This window comes from Egretta garzetta, unplaced genomic scaffold (assembly GCF_000687185.1).
Source record: "Egretta garzetta isolate BGI_Z169 unplaced genomic scaffold, ASM68718v1 scaffold74, whole genome shotgun sequence".
Taxonomy (NCBI): Eukaryota; Metazoa; Chordata; class Aves; order Pelecaniformes; family Ardeidae; genus Egretta; species Egretta garzetta.
In genome coordinates, this window is record NW_009259427.1 from 896,330 (window position 1) to 914,139 (window position 17,810).

The 17,810-nt window shown below is 41.0% G+C and overlaps 1 protein-coding gene across 1 annotated transcript in view; it reads right to left on the reverse strand.

The window, feature by feature from the left end:
• FAM135B (family with sequence similarity 135 member B) overlaps positions 1–17,810 on the reverse strand; it is a 151,520-nt gene that overhangs the window by 108,590 nt on the left and 25,120 nt on the right. The window contains exon 2 of the mRNA XM_009637041.1: positions 6,356–6,435. Coding sequence (XP_009635336.1) covers positions 6,356–6,435 — 80 coding nt within the window. The remainder of the gene's footprint in view (positions 1–6,355; positions 6,436–17,810) is intronic.

The window sequence follows — 17,810 nt, forward strand, 5'->3', positions numbered from 1 at the left end:
CACGGTTTAGTGGTGGGATGGCAGGGTTAGGTTAGAGGTTGGGCTCGATGACCTCAAAGGTCTTTTCCAACCAAAGTGATTCTATGATTCTATGACACCACATAGTTGTCAAAAAAAAAAAAAAAGAGCAGGAGGAAACAGTTGTCTGGATGTAATTTACTTACTGGATTAGTGTAAATGACTATTCACTATATAGGGCAGTGGTGGATTTTAAAGGACTTACAAGATTGAAACCTATCAATCATTAGACTGAAGGGAGCAAGGATCACTGAGTGGGGAAATCCGGCACATGCAAGTAAACTTGGAAGAGAAGAGAGCTCTGTGAAGGTCCAGTTCACACTGGAGTGGTAGGTCTGAAAAAGCTGTATGGCCTATTTAACCACAGAGCTGAAGTTCTTTCTTGGTCTCAAATAACAGAAATACTGTGTTTGCTCTCTGCATCTGTACAACTGAATTCTGTTTCTTCCAGACCTTCAGGTGGCCACTGATGTCTCAGGCTTTTGTGTCTCAGACTCACTACCTAGGGGAAGAGACTTGTGGCATGTGTTGGTGCTTACAGACCCTCCCCAGTTCCGGCTTTCTCCACTGACCAGCTCTTAATTTGGGGTTGGGATGCTGTTCAGCATCTCCAAGGCTGTAGCCTACCCCACTGCCATCTGTGTGATCTGCTCCAGCTTCTGAAGTGGGGAAGGGAGGGTGTCCTGCATAGTTCAGGGTCTGTAATGGAAAATCTTCCAGCCACAAATACATCTTTTCAGCTTCCATCCTTTGAGCCATTTATGAAAGGCGTTAACTGGAAGAGGATTGAGACATGCACACAGAATTAGCATGTCAGTCAGAGATATCTTCAGTTTACTCCTTTTCATCTTTTTTCTCTGATTCTTCTTTTCTCTTGAAATATCACAGAATTAGATCTGTTTAGATTGTGGATTAACAATTCTTAAAATACCTGACCAACTCCTATGATGTCACAGCTAATGAGGTTTTCTAAGACAACTCATCATCAAAATAACTTCTCTCACAGTAAGGTCCCCTCTAGACATAATTTGTATTTGTCAGGTATGCTTTATTATATAGATATGAAATACACACTTATTTTCAGATTACTTTAATAAGCTTTGAAAACAAAACCATGTGTTTGCTAAATCATTAATTTCTCCCCCCTTTTCTCATGCTTCAAAAGCAGTAAGCTTATCTTCACTTAATGGAGGCAGAAATTACCTTTCAAAAAGCTATTGAAACTAATGACTGCAATTTCATACTGTTCCACAAGTCATGGTGCTGTTTCTTCTTGCTCTAATGAGCAACTAACTGCAAATGCTTGTTTTGACTGCATTAAGAAGCCATTTACAAGAAAGGGTTTTTCTTTAATAGTCAAAGTAGAATTCCTTCACCAGGAACTTCTCTGACATATCCATGTACTAATAAAGAGATTAGGATCACTAATTGTTTATTAAAAACAGGCACAAACAGTTCATTAAGGAGCATATCAGAAACATAAATAACCCTTCAAATTAGGTTTTAGGTGTAAGGTAGTTACAGTGCAATGTTTATTTATAGCAAAAATCATTCAGCGTGGGTGATCATGAATTCGTATAGCACAATGCAGACAGATTACAGCCATGTTCTTCATTTTCTGATACCCTCTCCTATTTTGCTTTTTGCACATCACAACTTAAATTATGCTAATTTTTTCTTCTCACCTAATGTTAGATATTCCATTTATGAGATTTATGAGAAAGCGTCAAACTGTGTGTACATGAAATATCTCTAGATCATCAGTCAAAAGAGTTAATGTGTAATGGCAGTCACAGCTACTTTTTCTCGACTTGTCTGGAACAAACATTGCATCTTATCTCCCTTGCCTTACATGACATAGATGAAGAAAAAATTACATTCCTGGCTTTCTGCACTCTTAGACAATAACCCAATTTAACTGACTAGAATTAGGTGGAACACTGCTACAATCTAATAAAGATTAGCCTGACAGGTAATAGTTTTTCTTAAATACTTTCTATTACTTGCAATTGGATTTTCAGGCCAAGTTTTCAAAAATATTTGTCAATTGGAAAAGTTTGGAAAATTGGTAATGTAGGACTTCTGGATGGGGCAAACAAAGAAAATCTGGACACAAATCAAAGTCCTAAGTAATTTCTTTAGTTATATGCCATGTAAAATGACTTTTTTTCTTAATGTTCACCAACCAAAAAACTTTCCTTGGCCTGTAAGGTAAACAGCTAGGCAAGCTGATAGGCAAGCAGCTACCCATGGTTGCAGTACATCAGAATGAGGCATAGTGGGTCTAAAACCAGAACTTATAAAAAAACCTGACAACAACTTTCACTTAATAAAGAATAATTCTCTCTCAAACAGTCATGCGTCCAGGTGGTGTGCAGACTACTGCAAAACACTGCAGAGGAAATTAAAATTTATACTTTTCCTGAGATTTGGCCTTTCTGACATCTTCAACAATGTAATTCACTGTCATATTATTCATAGGCAATAATGCTGCTAAGATTTACCCCATGCCTATCATCTCCCTTAAGTAATCCGCACATATACTGTTCTCCTGGTCTCCACCATTCTCCACTCTTTCAGGTGGTACAGGTAATCATGATAAAACAGCTAATCCTAACAGTTTCTGACCAGTGTTATCTCTCCCAGTGTTTTGACCAATGATCTTGTGTGCTTATGGCAAACTCTAAAATAAAACTATTTTAAAGATATGTTTTTAAGATAAGCTCTTGCTGTCTTTCATCTTTCACAGCCTGAAAATCACTGAATGACTGTGTATTCATAACTTCTATGAATCATTGTCCCAAAATATGGTAGCCTGAAAACCTATGGAAGACACTTAGTGGATCATAAAACAACTCAGCCAAGGAGCTAATTATACAAATATGCTACTGTGAGATTGCATATTCACTCTCCCAATTCCCTTAGCTGTTCATACTTGAGTCATACAGATTCAGCCCACTGTATGCTGCAGGTGGACACCGTCGCACAGCAACTTTAACAAGCCATGCTGCTGAAGAGCACCAGAGGCATAAGCCCCATAAATCTGCTTAGAAAGGCATTTCTGGAGTTTAGCTTTAAGATATGTCTGCATTAGCTCAGCCCTGCAGAACTGATGCTGAGGCCAATGAAGTATGTGCTGTTATGAGCTGCACAAGAACAAGCAGAAAGCATAATTTGCTCTTTATGAGCCCAGAGGAGGCGTCATCAGTCATGATATCTGTTCAAAGACAGGAAGCTACATTTCATGGGGGTTGAAAACCTGCATGAGAGCAACGAAAGACCATGCACAACAAGCCTTGTTCCGTCTCTCCTTTTCATTGCTGAAAAAGTCACAAGTCACTACTCTTCTCTTGTCTTTAAGGAAACCCATGTTGCTAAAAATGCTTAGGAATATGAATGAAACATATTTTTATGAATATATATATATATGTGTGCATATGTATATATGCTACATGACATATTTATGTTCATACAGCCTGATGCAATTCAAGCTAATGTGCAGCCTTGATGACTTAAGTGACCAAACCACAGGGGCTACTGGGATCCAGCACAGCTCTCCTTTGCTTCGACTGGGGCACACAGCCCATTCTCTTCCCACAATGAGGACAGGATGCAGCCAACCTGTGGACCATGTAGTAGGTCGTCAAGGCTTCCTGTACAACCTGCCAGTCCTGTGCCATGGGTGGAGGCCTTGCTGTTCAGATTTGGCTGGCAACCACCAAGGGAATGCCCAACACAGGCTTTACCTTCCCTTCTGCTGAATTCTTGAAAGCTACTTTTTTTTTTTGCCTCTGTTGCTGAAAACATGTAGTAGTTAGCAAATATCGCTAATGCTGTCAGTTCCCATGGCTTTATTGTAAATCCTGCAAAATTTAATAAAAATAAATGGCCATATTCAATAGAAGTACTACATCTTATTTCTGTTATATATTTACATATCTTAGATATTTTATTACTGCACATATTTACAGATTTTACTTTATAAATTTACATATTTTTTCTCTAAGTACATTCTCAGTTCTTATAGATACTATGAACCTGATGAGGAAAAAGATTAAAAATATTTCCTTTAAACCAAACTCACAAATCCCACCTATTTTGTATTTATTCTTTTTGGTGAGGTAGTATTTTATTCACTATTTTATAACACCCTTGTTTTGTTGTACTATGACTTTAGTAGGGGTGTCTTATTGTAACATGCACAGCAATTTAATTAGTCCTATTCCGGCTGTCCCCATATGGAGAGAGATCAGGGGCATGAGAACAGAAAGAATGTTACAGCCTGTTTGCCTTTAAGTTCAGTCCCATTAAACGATGCTCTCTTGCAGGCCTATGAAATCAATTAAGAAGTACTTGTGAAGATAGCCAAGGAAAAACTGTTTAAAGCCTTAACAGCTTAAATACCCCCTGTCTTGATGTTAGCCCTATAAAGCTATTACACTCCAGTCTGGATTGCATTAGCACTATCAAAGTCAGCTGCTAATCCTGTAACCACACTGCCTGCCTTGCCTCTCTCTTTTACATGGATTGTTTCAAGCAGAGGTGAAAGAAGGTGGGACACTGGAGATGTACCAGGCAGAACAAAATATTAATCTGAATAAAAAATAAACAGAGAAAATAATAGTTGAGTTTCTTCCTTAAATAATATAACCATCCCTGGCTTAATGAAAAATAGTGATAGTGGGTTTTGTTGTTTGTTGTTGAGGGGGAATTTCTCCTAAAAAGTAAAATACTAGATATCTTCATACTGAGAGTATTTCATTAGTTCAAGACTGCCTATGCCAGAAACTACTGGAAATTGAAGACATTTCCAGAGAGCAAAGGAACTCGAGGGGATTCTGGATACACCAAGGGCAAATTACACTGAAATGTGATGAAAAATAGTCTTCTTTCTTCTTTGGGGATTATTCACACTACAAGATTTGCCAAACCTGGACTAGGTTGGTTTGTTTGTTAGGGTTTCTTTTATTTCCCAAATAAATTTGTTTACTCAGATTTTGAGTTTGTGAACTTTTATTCAGGTGTTTTTATCATATTTTCATATAACTCTTGCATTTTATACAAATCAAATTTGTGTAATAATTTTGTGGTTCAATGTATATATTTAATTGAACCAGACTTCCAAATTGCAGAAAACATTTTTACTTAATGAAAAGAGAATATTTAACCCACCAAACATTATTAAACTGGAATATTTCAAATGTAAAATGTAAAAAAATTAAAATGTGATACCCAAGCTCAGGAACTCATTAACCATGTACTCACATTTTTCCTTCATCTGTGCACAATATTGAGTCAAAAGGACTCTGTAAGTCATTCTCTACAAGCTGCCATTAACACTGAAACAATTTTAATCCAGAAATCACTTAGAATAGCAAGCCAACTCTTTCCACTGCCAGCAAGAAAAGCCACATATAAGAGAGACTGCTTGCAGATAAGATGGTAAGAATTTCCTCTGCTTTTCTGACATGAAATCCCAACAGGGAAAGGGCATTTTAAATTCCACAAAGTTGCAGGATCTATGCTGGTAATAATAATGTGCCCAACTGTGATGTCTGTCCAGAAATGTCCAAATAGTTAAGATACACCTGGAGAACAACTAACAGAGAAAGCTCTGCAATAATCCAATGGTACAACATTGCTCTGCAGTGAATATCCTCATGTGAAAGGCCTTGCATCCAAACCTGCACTATTTTCCTCCAGCCTGAACTTGGGTGTGATCAAGTTTCTTTAATGTTCATTACCATACTAACTGAGATGCTCCCACCACTGCAGCACCACATGACAGCACTCGATGTTACCCACACATTTAGGGCAGGTTGTAAAGTATTCTCTTTGCATGCACAGCTTTTCCCCAGTACGCAATTTTGTTTTCCCTTCTTTCAGTCCCAGCACAGTTCATAAGGCTTCCCAGGTTTTGCAAGTCCAGAAGAAAAATATATGTCTAAGTCACACCTGTATTGCTCAGTGTTCTCCTGGACCAGTTCTGTCCACCTCAGCAGACTTTTCTCCCACTGCTCTTTTCACATGATGGCAAGGACTGCTCTTCATCTGCGTCCTCCAAGCATGACCCAGTCTGAAACCAGCCCCCTTGCACACATCCAGAGCTGAACATGGAAGCAGATACAAGCACCAAAACTCAAGCCCAACTCAGTAACAACCCATACCAGAGCAGGTTGCTGAACTGCCACTGATCATTACGGAATTTCAGGTTTGGATCCAATTCAAGCTCATACTTTGAAATTCATGGCCTCAATTCACCAGTTCCCCTCACACAACCTCACCCTCCATCCCACCTCACCTCCAGTCATGTCACATCCCTCTGGGACCTGCTTACCTGTCTGTCCCGCAATCGTAGCAAACAGCCTGTGGGGAATCCTGGATGGGATCTTCAGTCCAGCTCTTATCTGGTAATACCTGAGGAGAAAGAATTAAAAATGACACACTATTACACAGGCAACTGCTTGATCCAGCCTAAAAACCTGTGAGAACGTGTCCTGGGCATCCACATTCAAACGGAAGTGCTCAAAAGAACAGGCATGCTTAGAAATATTAAGCTTTTTCTTCTGTTTTGGAATATTAAATAAAGTGGGTTTATACTGATTTTAATCAGGCCCCTCTTCTTTTACAGTAGTCGGAGTGGACACGCTGGCTGTGATGAAAGATTGTGCAAAGGTCTTGGCTTCTTTTAAGGAAAAGAGACATAGAGAAATATCTACAATAAAAGGCAGTGAGATCAGATAAGGATTGACAAAAATTTAATACAAAATAAAGAAAGAGGTAACTTCTGTGGAAAGACAACAAATGTGCTAATCTCACACCTAGGAAAATTCAATTTATACAGTGATTACCATTCTGCTGTTCCATATTGAGGCTGCCCTATCATAAAAATATTAGCATTAATCACATCTAAACCAGCTCTGTTCTAGTTATTTTCTATCCCACAGGTGATCAGTATGTTTGATGAAGGGAGACAGAAGAAGAAAACATAAGCAATTTCACCAGCTTAAGTTACGTATGGTGCAGGTTACTTCAGAAAGTTTGCAAATATGAGCTCAGCCTAACAGAAAAAAAACCCTCATCACAGCCTTCCCTCATCACCACTTTCATGAATGAGAAATAAGAGGCAATGTATGGAACAGTACCTAATCCACTGCATTGTAGCTCAGGATACCTCCACCTTTTTGCAGGTCTCCCACTGACCTGCTGTAACACCATGTTGGTGTCAATTCCCCTTTCTCTGCATTTTCCCTCCTACTCTTTGTTTGGTCTATTTGTTTATAAATTCTTCATATCTCACAAGTGCTTGCAGATATTTTCATCTCTACTTTGTGTCTGAGCCTCTAAATACGAAAACAGAGGTTAAATAATAACTATAAAGGTCCACCCAGCACCCAAAACATGATGATATTGTCCTGGTTTCTGCTGGGATAGAGTTAATTTTCTTTCCAGTAGCTGACATAGTGCTGTTGTTTGGATTTAGTACAAGAAGAATGTTGATAACACCCTGATGGTTTAGTTGTTGCTGAGCAGTGCTTACACCAGTCAAGGGCTTTTAAGCTCCCCCTGCTCTGCCAGGGGCACAAGAAGCTGGGAGGGGGCACAGCCAGGACAGCTGACCCCAACTGGCCCAAGGGCTATTCCAGACCATATAATATCATGCTCTAGGGGAGTTGGCCAGGGGGAGAGCGATCGCTTCTCGGGACGGACAAGGCATTGGTCAGCAGGTGGTGAGCAATTGCCTCATACATTGCTCGTTTTGTATATTCTGTATATGCTCTTACCATTATTAATATCATTGTTATTCTTTTCATCTGCTGCTTTATTAAACTGTCTTTATCTCAACCCATGGGTTTTACCTTTTTTCCAATTCTCTCCCCCATCCCAGTGATGCAAGCAAGCAGCTGCGTGGTGTTCAGCTGCCTGCTGGGTTAAACCACAACAGCCTTTTTTGGCACCCAACGTGGGGCTCGAATGGTTGAGAAAACAACAGATCTGACCAGAATGTGTTAAACCAAATTTGTGATAAGCATTAATCATATTAGTCTAATAGTCACTGGTCGCAATGTTGATTTTTTTGCTCTCAGAGTTGTTGTCCTTGTTCTCAGAGTTGTGCTATGTAACACCTTACCTGCCGTATATACTGTTTGTCAGAATTTATGTGCTATCACCTCTAGGAGGTGGATAAAGGTTATCACTTTGCTGTACTGTATAATACTGGCTTATGCTATGATAAAATTATTGGTCATGAGATCAGTCTCGTATTTGTACTCAGCATTGTCATCACCTCTGTGTTTTGGGAACCATCTACTGGGAATTATTAATAACTATACTTTTTACTTTTTCTCCTCGGAGAACCAGCCTATGGGGAGACACCTTCCTCCATCTTCCCCTTCTTCTCCAGGTTAATTACAACAGCTTTTGACAATTTTGAATATCCTTGGGATGTTCAAACCAGCATGGTCCTACTCCCATGTCTCCTGAATGTGGTCCAATTCTTATTCAAGGTTAAACAACTACTTAAGAATACCATCCAGAGATCAAGTCCTGCAACAGGCACTGTAGCTACTCAAACCCCAGTGACAGGCGTTGCAATTACTCCAACTCCCATGACAAGCACAGTGGCCACCCAAACCCTGGTGACAGACACTGCAGCTGAACCAGGGAAACAACCTGTGCCGATGTCACTTCCCCTATACACAAGAAGAAATCTTGGAAGTGAATGTCAGCTCATTTAGAAAGGGAGGATGAAAAAAACCAGGGCCATCAGAAGGAGAGGAGGAGGAAGAGGAAGTATTCATAAATGAGGCAGAAACCACACGATCCCTATCCCTGAGCAAGCTGTGAGATATGTGGAAAATTTCAGCCATCATCCAGGCAAGTGCATTGTCACCTGGCTGCTCTGATGCTGGGATAAAGGGGCCAGTAGCCTGGAACTGGAGGGTAAGGAAGCCAAGCAGCTGGGATCCCTTTCTAAGGAATGGGGCATTGACAAAGTGATTGGAAGAGGGACCGAAGTCCTCAGTCTCTGGAGGCAACTATTGTCAGGTATGAAGGAAAGATATCCCTTCAAGGAAGATGTCATATATCACCCGGGCAAACGGACCACTGTAGAGAGAGGTATCCAGTGCCTGATGGAATTAACCATACTGGAGGTGATTTATAGCGACCTGAACAATCAGCAGTTACCCAAAGATCCAGGTAGATTCTGGTGCACACAACCCATGTGGCAGAAGTTGTTACGGAGTGCACCAGCATTGTACACCAACTCGTTGGCCATACCGAACTGGAAAGGTGAAGAGGGACTGACAGTGGGTGAAGTGGCTAGCCTACTCCGGGAACACGAAGAAAGTATCTCTTCCTCCCTCATCTCACCTGTGGAGAAACTGTCACAGAAGGTTGAACAACTTGGAAAGGATGGTTCCTACTCTCCACCTGTACAGGCCAATATCTCAGCCATTAGGAATAAGCGTCCCTCTGCTCAAGAGAGAGAATATCGAGGGTACACACAAGAAGGAACCCTATGGTTTTACCTGCATGACCATGGGGAGGACATGAGGAAATGAGAAGGAAAACCTACCTTGACCCTAGAGTCAAGAGTTCACAAGTTGCAAAGAAATAAAATCACAAAAAGGGGGTTCTTCCAGGAAACTTGCTGCTCCAATTTCCAGAGATGGAGTAGACTGCAGTTGCTGCTGACAGAATAGAAGGGCTGATCTTACTTCTGATCGTGATGAGGGAACTTCTGACTCATATATACAAAAAGTGAATAACTGTGACCACAAGTAGAGGGGCCCTGCCTCTAATTAGCAGAATTAATTCCTCAGGAGAGTATAACTATATGTGGAAAAGACACTTAAAACACCCAGTTTTCTGCAAACTGCTGTATAAACAACAGCTCATACAGGTTACACTTACCAAGAAAATCTTTATTAGGGGTGTAACAGTGGATAAACCAGATCTGTCTCTGCTAGGGTAAAAGCTGAATAAAGGGGTTTCATGGGGAGAAAAAACCCCCAAGCATCACCTCAGAGGCAATTGTGTCATGGTCCTGCACAGCTGAAACTTCACGTTACCCTACCTACTCCAACTGGCAGGTCTTTGCCAACCTGCATATAATCCCAGGACAACCTTTGACATATTTAGGTATCTGTTATAGGCAAGAACTCAAGCATGAAAACGTTCCATTTACATTTTGGTTTTCAGAAAATAAAAGAAGCTCAGATTCAAAATGCACACAGTATCTAATTAAAAATAACAGCAACCAAATCTAAACTGCCTGATCTTTCTCTCTCTTATGCTGTCCTTGCACTATGGTGTTTTTAATTAATGCTATTGCTCCTGATTTCTTTTGGAGCATGTGCAAGAATTATTCCTTGAGACCCTTCATATTTTCATTACAATTATATGCAATACAATTTTTTAACTAAAAAAAATACCCTATTTGGACTACCCATACAGTCTAATAATTTCCAAATAACAGCAATGTGGTATCAAAGGAGGATTGACTCAGCATTGTAATGGGACACTCCTCGGTATGCAGATATGTTTTATTACATGCCCATTCCACTAGACTTATTCCTAAGACTGGCTACCTCTTTTAGACTTTTGCTGCTTAAGATTGTGGGGGGTTTTCCTTGGCTAAGGGACAAATTCCCACCCAGATGCTCTCTCACTCCCCCTCATCAACAGGGAAATGGGAGAAAATAGGGTGAAAAAAAGGATGAGATAGAGACGAGGAGATCACTTACCGGTTACTGTCACAGGCAAAAGAGACCCAACTTGGAGAAAACTAATTTAATTTGTTCACAATTGGGTGGTAAGAAACAAAACATTAAAACAACACCACCACCACTGCCCCCTTCTTCCCAGGCTCAGCTTCACTCTTTCTGACTCCTCTCAGAAGCAGCTTAGGGGGACAGGAGTTACAGTCAGTCCATAACAGCCCCTCTTCACTGCTTCATCCTCCTCACACATTCCCTGCTCCAGTGTGGACCCTTCCACAGGCTGCAGTTCCTTCAGGAAATATCCAGCTGGCTACCTACTGCCAAACTATGGTGTCGTGATTTAACCCAGCTGGCAGCTAAGCACCACACAGCCGCTCACTCACCACGCCCTGCTGGGATGGGGGAGAGAACTGGAAGCGTAAAAGTGAACCCTGCTGGGATGGGGGAGAGAACTGGAAGGGTAAAAGTGAGAAAACTCATGGGTTGAGATAAAGACAGTTTAATAGGGAAAACAAAAGCCATGCATGCAATTAAAGCAAAGCAAGGAATTCATTCACTGCTTCCCATGGGCAGGCGGGTGCTCAGCCATCCCCAGGAAAGCAGGGCTTCATCACATGTAACAGTTACTTGGGAAGACAAACACCATCACTCCGAACGTTCCCCCCTTCCTTCTTCTTCCCCCAGTTTATATACTGAGCATGACATCATATGGTGTGGAATAGCCCTTTGGTCAGTGTCCTGGTTTCAGCTGGGATAGAGTTAATTTTCTTCATAGTAGCTAACATAGTGCTGTGTTTTGGATTTAGTACCAGAAGAATGTTGATAACACACTGATGTTTTCAGCTGTTGCCAAGTAGTGCTCAGACTACTCAAGGACTTTTTGAGCTTCTCCTGCTTGCCCAGGTGCATAACAAGCTGGGAGTACAGCACAGCTAGCACAGCTAACCCAAACGGACCAAAGAGCTTGTATATTCTGTATATTCTGTTACCATTCTCATTATTACTATTATTATTATTTTCTCTTATTAAACTGTCTTTATCTCAGCCCTCGGCTCTAACCTTTTATTTTCTTTCCGATTCTCTCCCACATCCCACTGAGGGAGGGGGGAGTGAGCGAGCGGCTGCGTGGTGCTGAGTTTTCAGCCGGATTAAACCACGACAGTCAGTTTGGGTCAGCTGTTTGGCTGCGTCCCCTCCCAGCTTCTTGTGCACCTGGCAAAGCTAAGAGCTGAGAAGCCCTTGCCTAGACTAAGCATTACCCAGCAACAACTAAACCATCAGTGTGTTATCAACATTATTCTAGTACTAAATCCAAACCACAGAACTATACCAGCTACCAGGGAGAAAATTAACTCTGTCCCAGCCGAAACCAGGACATATGGTAATGTCTGCCTTCCCTCATCATGTGTCTCTTGTTCAGAAACATCTCAAGCAGCCCTAAATACTTTAATTAGGAAACTGATTTCCAGTGCTGCTCCAGATTAAGTCACCTAAAGCTGGGGACCACAGATAGGTGCCTAAGGTGCCAGTTTCAATGACCCTGTAGTCAAAACTCTCAGTAGACTCAAAGGCATTTGGCTCCTATGAGAGGATGCTGGGCAGACTTTAGCTTCACTCATTGTCCGGACTAGAACTTCTGACTACAATAAAGCCTTGGATTTCAAAAACACATGAAGATACCTCAGTACTTCATAACCAGGTTATTCCTACCTTTTATTATTTCCTTTGCAAAATGGACTAGACGTAATGACATAAAGGAGTTAGGTCTTCATCTTATTTTAACCTTTCCCTGTTCATCCCCTTAATTTTGGCAAATTCATTTGACTATCAGAGATATTCTAAAATGCATAAATAGACATCTTCCTGTGTACCTACCAAGTTTAACTGCTCAAAACAAAAACTGCATAGAAAAGTCATAGAAACCTAAGGAACTCTCAGACTAAGGTTAAACTCTAAGGTTAAATGCGCAGTTGTAAAGAGAATCTGGAGACTAATAAGATCTGCAATACTACAGAATGCAGCCAAAAAATGCCACTCATATTTTATAGGCAAACAAACATAACAAAAAGAATGACACTAATGAGTTACTAATAAACAATTTATTGCAGATTGATTGGCACCTGATGCCAGAAGGTCTGACCTTGATAACGCGATGGCATAAAGCAATTCTGGTATAAATCATCAAGGAATTAGATACATTCTTCCTAAAGAAAGACTTCAGAGAATGGACCTATACCCAGAAGACAGAAGAGGCTTCTGAACAGCCTGTTTCAAAATTTGCGCAGTTGTGCATAAGTGTGCATTGCAATGTTGTGCACCTCAAGGTAGTGACACCGCTGGTCAATTAGATTAATGGCAAAGAAGGACAGTGATGTAAAGGACCTCGGATCGAAGTCCCCCAACACCCCAGTGACATTCATGGAAATTAACACACAGAGAAGTGAAAATGTTAAAGTCTCAAACCCAAAGATTAAATTAAAAATTAAATAGAAATAGAAATGCTCACAGTTTATCAGTTTATTCCTTTTGAAGTTGAATAGTCTCCCTGAAAATCTTTGAGAACAAGAGTAATTTTTCAATGAAAGTTTCAGGCAAAATGTTAACAACAGCTCCAAAGGAGGTTATAAATATCACAAGCAGCATATGAGCAAAGAACAGCTTCACTCTGGGTGGCCAGAAAAAGCTAAAGACATCCTCATTTGAGTTTCACCAGACCGCTTGTTGTCCAGTTAAAATAAACAACCTCTATACAGTAAACTGAATAAAACCCATTACTTGGGTTTGGTGGGGTTTTTTGGTTTGTTTTTTTTTTTCTATTTTTAAGCCACATATCAATATTTAAATCATAAGACAGGCAAATATTATCCATTCCTCCTCAGAGCTTCCTCTGAGTCTTTGCAAGCAGAGAGGAATTGTGAAACAGTGACTTTATGCCTAAGCAAATACATAAAAATGAAGGTTCCTGCTCCCACACTGTGAAGCTGGATGTTACTTCACAATAGTTTGTGCATTGTGAAGAGGGTTTTCCTGATCAAAATACAGGCTACTGCAAGATGCATACATTTTCTTCAGCAGCAAACATAGATAAATATCTCTGTTTCCCCAACCCACTGCCCTACACACCTCTTGGCTATGCCAATACAAGTAATAGTGAGGCCAAAATGTAAAACAGAACCATGTTAATGTGAGTACAAATAACAAATAAAACATGCTTTCTGTCAGTATCTTTACAAAACCCCACGCTGTTGTATGACTGAACAATGTGCTCAGTCCCTGCTATCAGGACAGTAGATGGAAAATGGGTTTGACATGCTAAGACCATTCATTCTCTTACAGTGAGGTGCTGTCTGAACTAGAAATGGCATAAATCATGATGAGAAGCAACAGTACAGCTGACCATACAGTGTTTCTGGTTTTCCTCGGAATAAAGCCAACCAATGCCAGCAGGCTCTAAATACTCTCATCAGGAAATGGCCTCATAGGCTGGTCATCCTCACCAGCCTCTTCCAATCCAACCAAGCAAAAGAGGGATCAGTTTAGTGGCCTGAGCTCTCATAGAGTTTGCATGACCTGATCTCACCTGAGTGGAACATTTGCCATGTGGACACTGCAGCAGCAGAGCCTTGAGGGTGAGCTGCTATCTGGCAGGAGGCAATTGCACAGGGATGGCTTCTCCTTCTTTGCATAAGTAGCTGCTGTCTGCATTTCAGGCTTGGGAAGAAATCAAGACAAGGGATTTATCTCTGCCCAGCTGAGTGAATCTCTCCAAAATTATACAAGGCATGAATAGAAAAACAAGAATGAATAGGAATTGGACCCTGGAGGTCAAAATCTACACCTAAAACTGGAAAATCAGGCTGAGGTAAATACTGAAAAAGCCACCAAAATTGTTACAGGAGGTCCTCCACCACATATGTACAGGAAAGGACTGCTTGATAGTGACATGAGGTTGACAGTAATGATAAATGGGAAATTGCCTCCAAAAATAACGAGCTATTTTTCCCTGCTGCTTACCTTTTTTATGAAGAACACAGATAGGAAAGCTAAAGGGAAGGAGTACAAAGCTTTGGAAAAGATCACAGCCAAAATGCCAGTCATGCCAAAGTCAGCATGTCTAGTGAAGATAAATCTGGAGAACCTTGGCAGAAGTGGCATGTGAACTGGACACTCAGTAATACCGGTTTACAACAAATCTAAGAAATCAACAAAGGTACAGAAGGGCTGATGATGAGAAAAGTAATTTCAGTCATTTTGCAAAGCGTCTGAAATGGACGGCACTATGGGCCCTGAGTGTGGCCCCAGAAAGACATAAACCTTTACAGCAGATTTTGAAGGAAAGAATAACTAGGAAAAAATGAGAAATTGCAATACAACCCCTGTTTTATTACAGTTAGGTGAGTCTGGCTTATTAGAATTACTCTAGGTAGTAACTTTCTTTGAGTAAAAAACTGGTTTGTGTTTGGATTTTTTTTTTAATGTTAAGACAAGAACAGTGCAGAAAAGCTTATTTAGACTTCAGTAAAATAGGGAGACCATGGAAAATTGCCAGTTAATGTGGAACAGGCACTGTGAAGGGAAGATCAGGAAACAGCAAGCTGATTTTACAAAAAGCACTAAAGGAACTTGGCACACTTAACTCAGCAAAACACAGAGCAATCAGATCCCCTCTCAGTCTATAAATACACTGGGTGGAAAAACATCAGGAAGGAAGAAGAAGAGTGAGGTACAAGAAAGTACAACATTGGTACAAGAAAAACCGCATACAAACTGCCCATGAATAAATGCAATTTAGAAATAAGAAGTTGTAGCTGGCAAAGGAGCAAGACTGTGAACCAGCCTCCTAACAGAAGCAGGAATAAAAAAGCCAATTTACTTTTAGGGAAAGTTCAGAAAATTTCCTGAAGATTTATAGGACATGGATCCTTTCTATTTGTGGGACCAATATTATTTATGCAGGCATTGCATACCAGTCCAAGTCCCTTCCGTCCTGCAAGACAGCCTGTGTGGGTCACCCTAGTAGCAATGAATTTTCCATCACCACCTTCACTGGCCATTTGTGAATTATTCATCTTCAAAACCAAACAGATAATTTGAATATCAACTATGTTTTCCTGTGCCTGGACACACGCTAATCCTTGATGACTTGTACTGACTCAGGGCACTGACGTTAAAGCCTCCCTCAGGAGCCTGGCACCAGGAACAGATGTGTTGGTGACACTGCCTCCCTTTGCCTACCACTCTCACCTTTCAGCCTCTTGGCACTGTGGTGGTCAGACCTTCTCTCAGGAGCACTATCACTCTCAGATGTCAAGTGCTCAATAATCAAGCAGGGTGCAGAGGGTTCAGATTTTTTTGCTGTCTTTTTTAATTATTACTTTGCACTCAAATACACAAAGGAAATACTCTTAAGAGAATAAAACTTTTCTGCTTCAGATAACTCATTGTGCCACCTCTGGTGATCTAACCATGCCACAGGGCAGTACCTAACCTCAAAGAATTTACATTAAAAACAGCAGAGAGACATGTCAGGAGAGCAAGCTGGTGCGAGCCCTGTTACTGACACTTTGGACTCCATTCTCCCCTTGCTTCTTTCTCTCAGATGAATGCCAGAGCTTCTCAGCTCTCATCTAGTCCTACAAGCTGCTGCTTAGTTGAATTCCCCTGCCATCGACTGGTAATGGCATTGTAGAGCCTAGGTTAAGAAGGGATGACTAGTTTGGGAGAGGCAATTTGTTGAGTAATATTGATGCATTACACTGCCAAACCACATCACTCCCAGGAGGAGCCCTGACAGACCAGGCTGCTCCTCCGTGATCATTCCTGCAGCACGGAAATCAAAAAGATCGGCTCAGTAACACTGCCATGGGAGCCAGACAAGTTCAAAACTGCATGGCTTCCGCCTGATTTATACCTGACCTGAATTATTCCTGACCAGCTCCAAGGCTTAAAATTTCATCCCAAGTCAGGCTACATTTTACTAAACAACCCTTAAGCTAATACATGTTGCAAACAAACCAGCTGTATGCTTGAGCTTGATTAGTCAGCCTGGAGTTTCTGTTGCTCCTCAGAGCAGTGTTGGAGTTGCCCTCCAGCAGCCTCTGTCAGGAAAACTTCTCTGTTGAATTACTGCTGCTGGGGAGCCTAGGCAGTACACTGTTTTGGAAATCAGTGAGGAAAAGCCTCACAGGCAAGGCAAAAGACAGATTTCTTCATGAAAACAGATTGAGAAGAGACCTTAAAACTCTATGCAAAATGTAACTTCATTGGCCACAAGGAAAGTTTGAATTCAGGAGTTTCAGCTGGAGAAAGCACATTCCCTCTCTGGAAACATGAACAGACTTTTTTGTCCTGTGCTGATGATCCCCTGAAGAGGATTCCCAAATGTGTTACCACCTGAGAGCTACGTGCTGCATATTCCAGAAGTTCATGCAGGACAGAGGAAACATCTGTGATCATCCAGGTTGATTCCCAGGAAAACATAGTAATATTCTATTCCTAATTCCTATACAGATATTAGGGCCTGAAATGTAAAAATAAAAAAGGCAAAAAAAAAAAAAAAAGCAAAACCAAACCTCCCATCCAGTTAGCTTCATGCTGAGAAAGTAAAAAATGAACAGCAATACATGTCTTGAAGGTATAGGGAGAAAGCATAGGTAAAGGAGGCCACACAGAGCACTGTGTTTATTTCTTTTCTCTTCAGTGAGACAAATCGGGGGTGTAGCATGAAAGATTCTGTAACTTTGCATCTGTTATGGGAGGAACACCTCAGAAAGCTCAGGGAACTTTCTTTGGAAGCCATGGGAGGTGTCAAGAGAAAGGCTTTCCTCAGGCCTCAATGCTCAGTCTGACGCAAACATTGAAAAAGGTGACAGGTCTGCCTGGCAGCTTCTTCTGCCATGCCCATGGCTGCCATGCCAGGGCACAACAGCAGGTTAGTCAAACATGACTGTGGCACCCCAATCCAGACCCCACAGCCATTTAACACCTCAAGTTTCTATGATTCTCACCCCAGATTTATCCTCAGGTTCTTTAACTTTTGAAAATAGGTCTAAAATTAATAGGGAA